This window comes from Volvox carteri (assembly GCF_000143455.1).
Source record: "Volvox carteri f. nagariensis unplaced genomic scaffold VOLCAscaffold_59, whole genome shotgun sequence".
In the NCBI taxonomy this organism is placed as follows: Eukaryota; Viridiplantae; Chlorophyta; class Chlorophyceae; order Chlamydomonadales; family Volvocaceae; genus Volvox; species Volvox carteri.
The window spans coordinates 599,238-611,924 of NW_003307602.1; the positions used below are offsets into that span (position 1 = coordinate 599,238).

The 12,687-nt window shown below is 53.5% G+C and overlaps 2 protein-coding genes across 2 annotated transcripts; one reads left to right on the forward strand and one right to left on the reverse strand.

Moving 5' to 3' along the window:
* Positions 1–6,418, forward strand: VOLCADRAFT_97287 (uncharacterized protein; the record flags this gene model as incomplete). Its single annotated transcript, XM_002956232.1, has 10 exons — positions 1–208; positions 1,734–1,876; positions 1,928–2,308; positions 2,360–3,040; positions 3,583–3,894; positions 3,946–4,008; positions 4,391–4,451; positions 5,027–5,279; positions 5,722–5,733; positions 6,064–6,418. 10 exons carry the CDS (start codon positions 1–3, stop codon positions 6,416–6,418), a joined length of 2,469 nt encoding a protein of 822 aa, XP_002956278.1.
* Positions 6,419–9,452: 3,034 nt separating this feature from the next.
* On the reverse strand, positions 9,453–10,669 carry VOLCADRAFT_97288 (uncharacterized protein; the record flags this gene model as incomplete). The annotated part of the gene is made up of 2 exons (XM_002956283.1): positions 9,453–10,208; positions 10,667–10,669. The coding sequence occupies 2 exons, from the start codon at positions 10,667–10,669 to the stop codon at positions 9,453–9,455; spliced, it is 759 nt and encodes a 252-aa protein (XP_002956329.1).
* Positions 10,670–12,687: the final 2,018 nt, after the last annotated feature.

Below are 12,687 nucleotides of genomic sequence, written 5' to 3' on the forward strand. Positions count from 1 at the left end.
ATGCCGATGGTCAGCAAGAGCGTTATTCTATCACCGGTCGCATGGATGATAGTGGTGGCGCCTGCTACCCCGCAGTGGATCACCTCCTCGAGACGCGCGCTGTTATTGGCCGGAGCAATGACGGCCGTGATAACAACGACCGGTATCCTGACCTTGGCCGCCAGCTGCCTGCTGCTCCTACGAAGTCTCCAGGGGCTATGGTACGTGCGTGAGTGAGAGCGAACGTGGGCTAGCTGGCGCAGCAATGCGCAGTGCGGCTGTCTGGGTCAGCTCGAGTCCGCATCCCATCCGGGTTTGCTGCTGGCAATAGATGCCGGGGGCCGACGGAATCGTTGGATTGTTAATGTCGTAGTTGATGTTGTTGTTGTAGTTGTTACAAGTACTAATGTGTTTAGAAGCAAGTGACCTTTGTTATCATAGCTCTTGCATGTGCGCATGCCAGCCTTGCTGAAATCTCCATATGCATGTCTGGCTCTTTATGATATAGCCTACAACGTACGCAAACGAGCTTGCGCAACGTGTGGGTGTGCGTGTGTGTATATGTGTGCGTGTGTATGTGTGTGTTACATGGTCGTGGGTTGTGCACCCTATACCTGCCAACCGCCCAATACGAGCCAAGGGCTCAAGGGCTGCCAGATCGCTTATAAGCGCCATCTTACCTCGCATTCCAGACAAAGCAAGTGATAACGGAGACTAACGACCAAAGGGAACGATTGAGTTGCGGTGGGACCATATACGTTCCAGCATCTTCGCCAGACGTTCAGGTTCCCACGCCGTAGCGTCCGCAACAACTTATCATCCCCGTTTTGCCGTTATTTTACAGCTGCAGGTGAATCCAGGTGGTTGCGTCAGAGCGCACACAGCTGCCATCGCCGCCACTACTGCGGACCACACCACATCCACAGCTTGTACGTCACTGGACTTTTCGTCCAGCTTCAGCAGCAATGCTATGTACGGCACGCCAGGTCCCACAACGAGCGGCTCCATATGCACCTCCCGGGACTACGGCAGTAGCACGCCTACAGACCGTACCGTCACCCACCGTCAACCTCTGCAGCCGCCGTATCGCCTGCTATGCCCTGACGCCGCGGCCGCAGCGCACTGCTACAGCAGCTTGCCGTACCAAGGGCCGAAGCATTCGTCCTGGGCTGCTGGCTACAGCAATAATGACGGCGACGACCCCAATGCGCCGTCGCCACCCCAGACTCTTCTTTGGCTCGAGGAAGAGGGACCGTGTCCACCGGCTTCCATGGCACCGTCCCATCAACATGGCAGTGATTACCATCATCAGCAACAGCATCAGCAACAGCATCAGCATCAGCACCATTATCACGATCACGCGGAGGATCAGCATAGCCATAGCCACCACCATCAGGAGCAGCTCCGGCATTATCAGCATCATCACTACCAGCAGCATCATCACTACCAGCAGCAGCAGCAGCAGCAGCAGCAACAGCAGCAGCAGCTTCAGCAACAGCAACAGCAACAGCAACAGCAACAGCAACAGCAACAGCAACAGCAACAGCAACAGCAACAGCAACAGCAACAGCAACAGCAGCATCAGCATCAGCTTCAGCAACAGCAGCAGTTTCAGCATCAGCAACAGCTTCAGCAACATCAACAGCAGCCCCAAGTTCACCTCCATCAGCAGCTATATGGCGAGCCGCTGGAGTACAGAACGTACGATTGGTGTGCTGCCGATTCGCAGATAAACGGGGCTTACACATGCACAGCAGGCCAGCAGCACGGAGCATACAATACGGAAAGCACCGCTGAAGACCAGCAGTACGGAAGACAGTACGACAGGTATTCACGTGATCTCCAGCAGCTGCAAGCAGCTGTGCCGGTGATTCCGAGCCATCAAATTGAAGGGCAGGTGGGCGAGATCCCGCCGGTCGCGGTTTGCACCGGACTCGCTGATCCCCAGCATGAGGAGTTCAGCGCGAGTAATGCCAGGCCCGAACAGTACGGACAGTACGAAGGGTACACGTACGAATGTCAGCAGGAAGCAGCTGCCCCGGGGGTCTTGGGCGAGCATTACGGACAAAATGTTGTTGACAATAATGTCGGTCGTCAGTACGGACAATACGAACGACAGGGGGAGGTTTGCACCGCATCCGCTGGCCCACAGTACGGAGAATACAGTCCGCGGAGCACAGGACCCCATCAGTACAGAAGACAGTACGACGGGTATCCACATGATCTTCAGCAGCTACAAGCAGCTGTGCCGGTGATTCCGAGCCATCGGTACGGACAGTTGGATTTGGATCATGCCGTCGATCGTCAGTATGGACAATGTGAAGGACAGGTGGGCGAGATCCCGCCGGAAGCGGCTTGCACTGGACCCGCTGACCCGCAGCACGAGGAGTTCAGCGCGAGTAGTGCCAGGCCCGAACAGTACGGACAGTACGAAGCGAGCATGAATGTTCAGGAAGTTGCTGCTGCACGGGGCCTCTCTGGCCAGGAGTGCGAACAACATGATGCGGACAACACCGCCGGCCAATCGTACGAACAATTTGGACGACAGACAGGCTGGATCCGACTGGAAACAGTTCGCGACGGATCCGCCAGCTCACAGTACGGAGGATGCATTATGAACAATATCGGGCCCCAGCCGTACGAGAACCGTACAAGTGGGCTTCAGCAGGATGCGTTTCTCGCGGAGCTCGCCGACCAGCTGTACGGACAACTTGGCGCGGATAGCGCCGTCAGCCATTCGCGCGGAGAGTCCGACGGGCAGACGGCCGGAGAGGCCGTGATTCTTGTGCGTGACCAAGAACGAATGAAGAGGCCGCGCACAAGCTTTTTGCGGTCTGAGACCGGCAGGGACGTGTGCACGAGCGCAAATACGGGGAACGGATTAGCGATGCTGCCTTGCAAAGGTTCTTACGATATCGGCAAGCAATGCAAGCGGAGCTGGATGGCCATGATGGCGGCGGCAAGGGCAGATTTGGGGATGGGCGAGCATCATGGGGATAGCGCGCTGAGTGACGACCTGAGCTATGGATGCGCCAGCGGTGCAGTCCTGTCCAATCCTCAGGTATGTGGAGGATTTGCGAAAAGAAAGGGCAAACAAGCAAAGAAAGAAACATAACAGGGGTGTTGAAATGGGAGGTGGCCCCCCATCTTATGGACGGTGTAGGACGTGATAACAGCAGCTCGCGAGCTGACCAGGAACTAAGTTGTGGCGCCGTTGATCCGCTAGATTTGGTTGGGTGCTGGTGGTGAGTCGCCGAACCCAAAGAGTAGATTCTGAAGTTGGATGGGGTGAACGGATTAGGGTGCCCCTCTAGCAGGGGAGAGCAGGGAATTGCCTCTGGAAGGAGGCCACTGGTGAAGCTGTACCACTCTTAACCCCAACAACAACAACAACAACCTTACTTTTTGATAAGGCAGTGTAGGAATGCCGTACGGCAGCCGGGGTTGTGCGATTCGCCAGCTATATCCTTGGTTCCCCAGGCAAGGTGGTTGATTCGGTTGAGGCAAAGCAACTGTCGTGCTAGGGCATTTGTCGTACTGTCCTTTTTGGAAACCCTTTCCTTACAACTACTGTTACCCCTGACTGACTGCGCTCCTTTGCAGGTCGCCACCGAATGCGATCCCGCTTGGAAGGCCAGGCGAATCGGCCGGCACCCCACCGCCACCGCCATCGCTGCCAATGGCGTGTCATCTGCGCCAAGGGTGCCCGAAGCCATCGCAGTTTCCTGCACGGACAGCATCCTACAAGACCTCCAAATGCTGGGACTGGAATTGTCCGACGACGACGACGACGACGACGACGACGAAATTCCAACAAAAAGCAGCTGCCCTGAAGGAGCAGCTGCCATGAGCGCAGCCACTGCCATAGCCGCTGCGGCCGCTGCGGAGCTACTAACTCCGCCAGTGGCCGGAAGGGTGCACGCAGATCTTCCCCTACCTCCCCCGCCACCTCCATCTCCATCGCAGGAGCTGCAGATGGCGAAGTATACCCCGGCCATCTCGCACTTTATGGAGAAGTCAGATGACCTAGTAGGTGACGACTGACGGGGCTGCAAAGCTGCAAACTATATTATCGTGTGGTTTCGGAGGGTCAAGCATCCTTTTGTACTGCAACCTTTTTTACGTCCTGAAGGGCGTAACAAGGCTCAAGTGTAACACATTTTACGACATGCCTTCTGCATTTGCCTTTCCAAGCTCTCGTCTGCTGGCACAGTAGTCCGTGTGTGTGTAACGTTTCCCATTGACATTATCCCCGCCTCGCTTCCATTCTCACATTACTGCAGTGTTTGTAACTTGTTTGCCCTGGCTAGCTGGAATTTCCACAAAATGAAGTAGCTGCCGTACACGTACGACATGTTTGGCACGTAGCTCCCCTACTAAGACGTGTCAACCTACACTCCGTGCTATGCAGATACGGGATATGCTGCAGGCTGCATGCTTCGGCAAAGCGCGGATCGAGGAAGCCTTGAGTGGTGCGTCTTTTGGCGGTTGGAAATCGGCGACACAGTCAATTTGTGCCCTCTGTGAAAACAAAAACTATCCGGGGATACGCATCTATGTATGTACGGCAGAAGGTTTCAAAACAAGGCGATAGGTAATATTGTTGAGTGTGTGTGTGTGTGTATGTGTGTGTGTATGTGTGTGTGTGTGTTACATGGTCGTGGGTGCGTTTCCCGTAGCTGCAAACCGCCCTAATACGAGCCGAGGGCTCAAGGGCTGCCAGATCGCCTATAAGCACCACCCTACCTCGCACTTCAGACAAAGCAAGTGATAAAGGATACTAACGACCAAAGGGAAGGATAGAGTTGCGGTGGGGCCATATACGTTCCAGCATCCTAATATTAACATTTCATGTATGTGTCCTTGCTTGAGATGAATGCATGCTTGATCAATCTTGTTGCTGCTATGGGCGTACGTACATATATACATACAGCAGCATGCCTCTCTCCGGGAACTACTCTCTCCGGGAAGTACTGTACTCTCCGGGAACTACTGTACTGAAGACCTTACCTTGCACCCGGCCGACCCCGCCCCCTACCGCCAATAGCTATTTCAGGAGGCTCCATCGAGGCCTTCTCGCCGTTCACTCTTCAGATGCTGTATGACGTGGGCAATGCCAGGTCGTCGCTGTTGATGCTCTTCCTGGAGTACCTCGAGATTTCCAGCTGCAGCGGCGATGACGACAACAATAACAGCAGCAGCCATGGTGCATCTACTGCGACGCCGCCATCGGCCACACAACAGCGGACTCCCATCGATGTCGCAGATATCTTGCTTGCCAGGCTTCACAAGCACTTCCGGTAGGTTTACTCTTTTTACGTTTTTCAAGACTGAAACCTCCAGCCAAAATGTTTGCTTGGATTCAAAAAGTGTGTATGCATGTATGTATGTCTATGTATGTAGTAGCTGCTGTCCGGCAGCTGAAAAACAAAGAGCCTCTCTGTACGGCAGCTGCTACAGTGTCGGAGGAGGAATGGAAGGGGGGAAGGACGGCCGCGGTGTTCTCCTCGGCTGCTGAAGCTACCAGTGATGAGCCAGACCTGCGGATGAGCCGGTTGGGATAATCCTTCCTTCCTTTCGACTACTATATATAACTCATGCACGGTGCGAGCACCCTTGGGCCTTCGGCTCGTATGGGGAGTAGTTTTACAGGTATGGGGTCACGCACCCCCAATCTCATTAGCACACACATACACACACATATATAACTCATGCACGGTGCGCGTGCTTGCCATTTCCCAGGCGCTGTGCAAGGTACGTTTGGGCCATGTCGAACATCACGAAGCCTCGCTTGACGAGGACCATCCGGAGGTCCTTGCTGAAGTACTCCAGGATGAGCAGGAAGAAGGCAAGTTGCTAGCTGGGTGACGACCAGCTGGGTTAGCTGGGTGACGACCAGCTGGGCTAGCTGGGTGATGACCAGCTAGCAAACATCCATCCGTCGGCACCGTCCAGCATATTTGATGATCGATGGTAGCTGATGATCCACGCCTGTATGTCTGTCCACGCATGTCATTTTTTGCTGCCTGCCATTATATCCCCCCTTGCGAACCTCCGCATGTAAAAGCACTTGTCATGTAATAGCCCTCTTATTTTCCCCGCCTTTTATTACCTCCTCTGTTCCGAGCAGATGAAGGACTGGTTCACGAACTGGAGGGCTCGGCAGTGGCGCGACGCGGTTGAGGGACCGGGCGGCGGCGACGGCGGCGGCGCCAGCCATGGCGACGACGGTTATGGCGACGGCAACGCCGTGGACGATAAGGACGTCGACTACTGGCTTGACCTCTACAAGGATTATATGGGCGATGACTCTGATGAGTCTGATGAGTCTGATGAGTCTGATGAGTCTGATGACTCTGATGACGAAGAGGAGAGCGCGGGGTCCGACTTTGATGATGACGACGACTCTGATGATGACGACGACTTCTTCAACTTCTAACGGGCGGGTGAGGAGAAGAGCGGCGTGTTGAGCTAGGGCGCCTTAGCCTGGCCTGGCTGACGGGAAGAGGGGGAAAACCCTACCGCCCGTCTAGCCGTGGTACGGTAAGGTGTGGCGGCTGGGAAGGAAAGGGCATGCTTGTGGGTATGGGCTGCGGATTCAATTGTCGAAGCCGATTGCCAGTAGTGGCGCCGTCCTGATTGGGGCATGTATAATACGTTTATATGATGTGTGGGGTATGCAGCCGCTGCCAACAGAATACATCATAGCGATAGCTGGATGGGGTGGCATGCTGCTGGTGCACACAGATGGCTTGGGGGTTTTCCAGTAGATGGCTTGGAGGGAATGACAGCTGTATATTGCATGCTGGGTGAGTTGTTGTCCGCCAGGGGAAGAGGTTGATGGAATAATTCGAGCAGTGGTCGTGCTGGGGCCGCGCTTGGGTGACGAACGCGTCATAACGTCCAACGTGCGCTCCTCCGTCAATCTGTCGGCGTGGGTTTGTGTGGTGTGATGTATGCGGTCATTGCTTTACGGCCCTTCCATTTTTACCGCAGCATGACACACCTTTGCTGCAAAGCTCACACAGGCGCACGTGCACGCATTTGTTGAGACGCGCACGCGCACGCATTTGTTGATACGCGCACGCGGACGCATTTGTTGATACGCGCACGCGGACGCATTTGTTGAGACGCGCATTTGTTGAGACGCGCACGCGGACGCATTTGTTGAGACGCGCACGCGGACGCATTTGCCCTGATGGATGAGTTGTTTCGTTTAGGAGTATTGTACATAAAAGGTGTCATAGGTGCAGCATGTACTGCTGGATGGGAGAGTCCTGTGTCTGGGCAGGTGTCTGGCTACCTGATGCTTGAAGCTAGGAAGAGGGCACGCACGCAGCCCTCCTGCAGCCGCTGCAGGCGGGCCTGCTGTTTGCGTGTTGACCGTGGTGGCAGATTTGATGATGTATATCGAGTCGTACCTGCCTAGCTATAGCTAGCAAGCGACCCACTGCAGCATGATTAGTAATGAGCGAGGAAGCTTGTTGACACCCTAGCTACGTGACTAATTTAGCAGGATGAATTAACCAAATCGTCGTATGTATGTGGGTGGGTGGGTGGGTGGGTGGGTGTCACTCTCCATGGCTTGCGTGGATTCGTGCACGTGGGGCGCTGCGGTCGGTGTGGGTGTCTCGATGTCGTGAGGAGGATATTCGGCAGCTAGATAATTTGAACAAGAAAGGATCCCGCGGCCATAATTGCCTCTCAGCACCGCGTTTAAATTCTCGCGTGACTGTGCGACTGTTTGCAGTGCATCATGTCCCGACAGCTCACGTTCTGTTAGCGCTTTGCTCGGGAAACTTATGTTTTTACTTAAAGTCGTGAAAAGTGAAAAAAATAAACGCCAAAAACCTCATGCCATATTGTCAACATCATTTGTAATGTGGCATTCAGACTGTCGGAAGGCCGTCTGGTGGCTGGATTAGCGCTTTTCCAAGCCGCAGCTGCTGTGCAGCTGCATCCTTTAGGCCGCGGGCAGCTAGACACCCTAGCTGCCCATTCACAGCTCTCTAAAGTACAGCAAATCTTTGAGGCACCGCCCATAGCTAGTAGCCATAGATAACGTGTTTCAAAAGGATGCTTATTATGTTTTTTGCATGAGCTGACTCGAATCTTTGACGACTAGTGAAGGGGGAAACTTATGAAGGTGGCGTTCTACTAGCCTCGTAGCCATGCGGCCAGTATCCACTGAGCCAGAAGCCGCCGCTCTCACACACGATGACCGTGACATTGTGGTGACTGGCTTAGGTGCAACACATATGGGGCACGGGTGGCCAGGCCAGCTGAGTCGAATTGGGTGGTGTGGCATGGCTGTAAGTGCTGATCGAAAGGTGCCCAGCATGATGGCTGTCCCTACAACCGGAAGCCTCCCCGCAGCTGCCGACCGACCCCGCACACTGAGAGGGTTTGTGTAGGATGCTGGAACATATGTACGTGCTCCCACCGCAAATCTATGGTTCCCTTTGGTCGTTCGTCTCCTTTATCACTTGCTTTGTATGAAGTGCGAGGTCGGACGGTGCTTACAGGCGATCTGGCAGCCTTGAGCCTTCGGCTCGTATTGGGCGGTTTGCAGGCACGGGGTACACAACCCCACGACCATGTAACACACACACACACACACACACACACAACAATAACGACACCTCGGCTGCGTTACCCAGAGAGGTGTAACGAGCGCCCGTGCGAGCTAGCAGAGGCCCAAGAGCCTCATGAGAGCCACACAAGCCAGGTTAGGAACATAGCACAACGCAAAAGTCCTAACATCCTAGCAATAGACACAAGGGGGACAACAATGACACAGATCAAAGTTCGACCGCCTTTGAAGAGACGAGCGTGTAATAAGCCAATTGCTGTGTGCCAGGTAGGCAAGGTTTGATTTCTCGCTGCCCATCATAATCGTCTTCTTATCAGAATCGTGGCTTGGATTACCTCCAAGCACTCACGACATGCAGAATAAGCTGGGACCTCTAGAAGAACACGACGCACATCTCACACCTTGGATCCACCGCGGGAGCAAAACTCACAAATTCCATATGTATGTATGTCCAGCAGGGTCCCGTGCATGAAAAAGTGATGTATATACGTATCACCCTGCATGCTGACACTGCCCTACAAGGAAGCGAACAAACTAACGAACGAACGAACGAACGAACACACGACCCAGCCAATCCATGACAGACACAACCTGGGGGCGGGTGGGCGGGTGCCCCTCTAGCAGGGGAGAGCAGGGAACTGCCTCGGGAAGGAGGCCACTGGTGTAGCTTAACCACCCTGTAACAACATCAGCATCAACAACAACCTGCCTCCAGCAACCTGACGCACGTCGTACATAGAGTGGCAAGCTGGAGGGTTGGCAGCGGGACACGAAAGAAGGTGGGTCACTATCGACCTACATATCTGGACCGATTGTTGAACAAATGAAGAAATCTGCTCATGTGCATTTTTAGTATTCCCGAGGTGATTTGGATAGCAGCCTAGTTGTCGGGGTGCCAAATGTCGTCGTCGCTATCGAAGCTGCTATCACTGCTGTTTGTATCCATGCCATCAAGCACATCGCTGCCAGCATCGTCGTCATCATCGCTATCGTCCCCGCCATTATCACCATCGTCAACGTCGTCAAGGGGATCACCGGCGTCACTGGCCTCGTCAACGGCTCCGTCGCTGTTGATAGCTCCGTCATCGTTGATGGCTCCGTCGTTGTCAATAGCTCCGTCGTTGTCGATAGCTCCGTCGCTGTCGAAGGCTCCATTGTCTTCAATGGCTCCATCGCGGTCGATAGCTCCGTCATCGTTGATGGCTATGTTGCTGTCGACGGCTTCGTCGTCGTGGACGGCTCCGTCGCCGTCATTGTTGTCGCCGTCAACGTCGTTACCGCCATCGCGGTTATCGTTTGGGCCCAGCGGCCTGCCGTTGCCACGTCGGTGATGAAGACGCTGATGGTTGCGGCGGCGGTGGTTGTGCTGGTGATGATCCTCCTCCCATTCCTGATCAAGAAGATCCTCCTCCCACCGTTGATGCTGACGATCCTCCCACGGCTGATGATGGTGATCCTCCTCCCATGGCTGTGGATCGTCCTCCCACGGCGGCGGCTCCTCCTCCTCCACCTCCCCCTGTGGCTGCGGCTGCGGCTGCGGCAGCGGCTGGCCCTCCTCCTGCGGGTGTGCGAGCAGCAGCTGGTGAAGCTGCTGCTCCTCTTCAGCGGGTCGGTGACCCCCTCCCATAGCAAAAGCCTGCGAACAGAACCAGCAATCAGGTCATGCAGCATCGCGCGCGCGTGGAGTGAAGAGGTATACATGCAAGTTGGTCACCCCGATACTGTCAATACTAACAAAAGGATGTGCGCGTCGCAGGAACATGAGTGAACTTAACCATCCGACAGCTTTTCGGAGGCCATCTACTCGGCCGATATATGTGTGCGAAATGGCAGTAAGGTGCGCGCACATAACGCGACAGCAGACTGAAAGACACCGGCACCGCAGCATGTCGTCGGACATCAGCTCGCTTGCATAGCCTTGCACGGCATCCATAATGAGCAATAATTAGATTAATAATATGAATGAATTCATGAAATGGTTCTCGATGGCCTAAGGATAACGCTCGGCTGCGGCATGCTGGAACCTAATCCTCCGGGCCAAGCAGCGGATCCCGCATCCAGGAAGCTGTTTCTTTATTGACATATGTTTCTTACCATGATAATAGATCGCTCTCCGATTACAGGCCGCGGCGTGCTCCGTGCGCAGAGCTCTCCGTAAATCGTCCCAGCAGCAGCAGCAGGCGGAGAAAAATGAGTTTTAAAGCTGTATACGTAATTATCATGGCGCAAATGAGCGAGCGTCTTTGTTAAATGTTATTATAGCTATCTCAGCCGCCGGTGTCTCCCTCCCGTGACCAAACATGCTCATCAAGACAACAGCGCCAACTGCTGGGAGTCGCCGAAACCTGCACTCTATCGGTTATCAAGGCATTTGCATCTAAAAGAATTTTTTTTATACACTGTGAAAAATAATTTGTTTTACGATGTGCTTGCTAGTTTTCGCTGCACGAGCCGCAACTGCGACGGCTCCAAGCAGCTTCGTCAACCCATCCGACATATTCGGCTACTTTATCGAAAGAAACATCAGATCGAGGCACGCCTTGCGCCTGGTGGTGGATCTTCCCTCCCAGCCCTGCAGTCAGCATAAACAAAGAAATTACTCACATATCTAGAATAATGAGAGGGCAAACATACGCAACGCGCAAGGACTAGGGTTTTACGCAGATCCACGTCGCTCGCGCACTCAGACCCACTCAATCCAGATATCGCAAACCAAGTACCGGATAGCATACACTGCTGAGATTATCACAAATTTTCAGAGCTCAAAAGGTGGAGAAGGCCATCTTTATGCAAGTAATACCTGGAAAAGTGCATTCTCCTGAACATGTTTTGTTCTTGTTTGCTCAGCATACTGCTAATCGCAAAAACGTTCGGGCCTTGGTTGGCTCCATCCTGAAGCACCAACCTTGCTTGTTCATCGATGAATCGGTCGGCCATGTCGGCACCATGCCTGTAACGACGCAAGGCCCAACTGAGCATCCCGGGTTACGCCTTTGCTTTGTTACAATGGTATCGAGACGGGGCCGCACGACTTCCGATGAAATCTTCGGGTCGGTGGTTCGATTCTGACAACAAGCAGGTATCGCAGAAAGCGATATCATGGGTAATGGATAAACCAGCGCACAATGCGTGAGGTGGGATGGCTCCAATGCTCGATATAATGGCCGCGGACGTCCATTGCTAAAGGGGGGGCAATGTAACGACGCAAGGCCCAACTGAGCATCCCGGGTTACGCCTTTGCTTTGTTACAATGCCTGTCCGGTCCGGTCCATTTACGCATCCTAATCATCTGCCCACGCATTCAGAAAGTTGATGATTTCCTACATGAAAGCAGAGCAGCACTGTGGATTAACGTGAGGCTTTTCAGTTTCCCTAGATATCACAGACCAGTGTAAGGTATTTCTTTATCAATCAATCACTTCACGGCTACATATGCTGAGGAGCTTCTTCCGGAGCCAGTCTTTAGGACAGCTCCCTGAAACTGGAGCCCAGGCATACAGCAACAGATTAAACATGTGCTTATCTTTCATATTCGTTTTATGTGGCTTGTGAAAAAGCAACCGGAGCGTTGCCTGCGGGAATAAAGCTGATTTCAGGAGTGTCGCTCTGAAGGGGACGGCACTTAAGAGCTGAGTACCCTTGTCTTTTCTAATGTTTAGTATACTGCGCTCATTAACTCATCCAGCCTGCATTACAGGCAAGCTCTCTCGCTTGCTTGTATGGAACAAGCAGGCGCAAGCAAGCGCTTGTTGTCGCTGCATGTTAATTCGGAATACAAAGAAGGAGCTTCATCATATTTTTGAAACATACGATTTCTACAATTAATTAGATATAATCAAAACGACTGACCCGTTTCCCGTGTCCGCGCAACCAGTAGCCGGGCAGCCGGGCATCCAAACGTCACCGAAGAGCATCTTAACCATTTTTTTTATTAATAATATCATATAAATGTTTGACCCTGTTTCATGTTTGATTCTTTGGAGTTGTCCTCAGGCAGGGCGAAAAACCGAGTCAAACGAGTGACAAGTAGTCAAGCACCGGGCCTCCATCTATCCGCACATATGCCTGCGCAGCCCTTGCAAACCGGTTGTAAACCATGCGTCACAGCTGTTGCG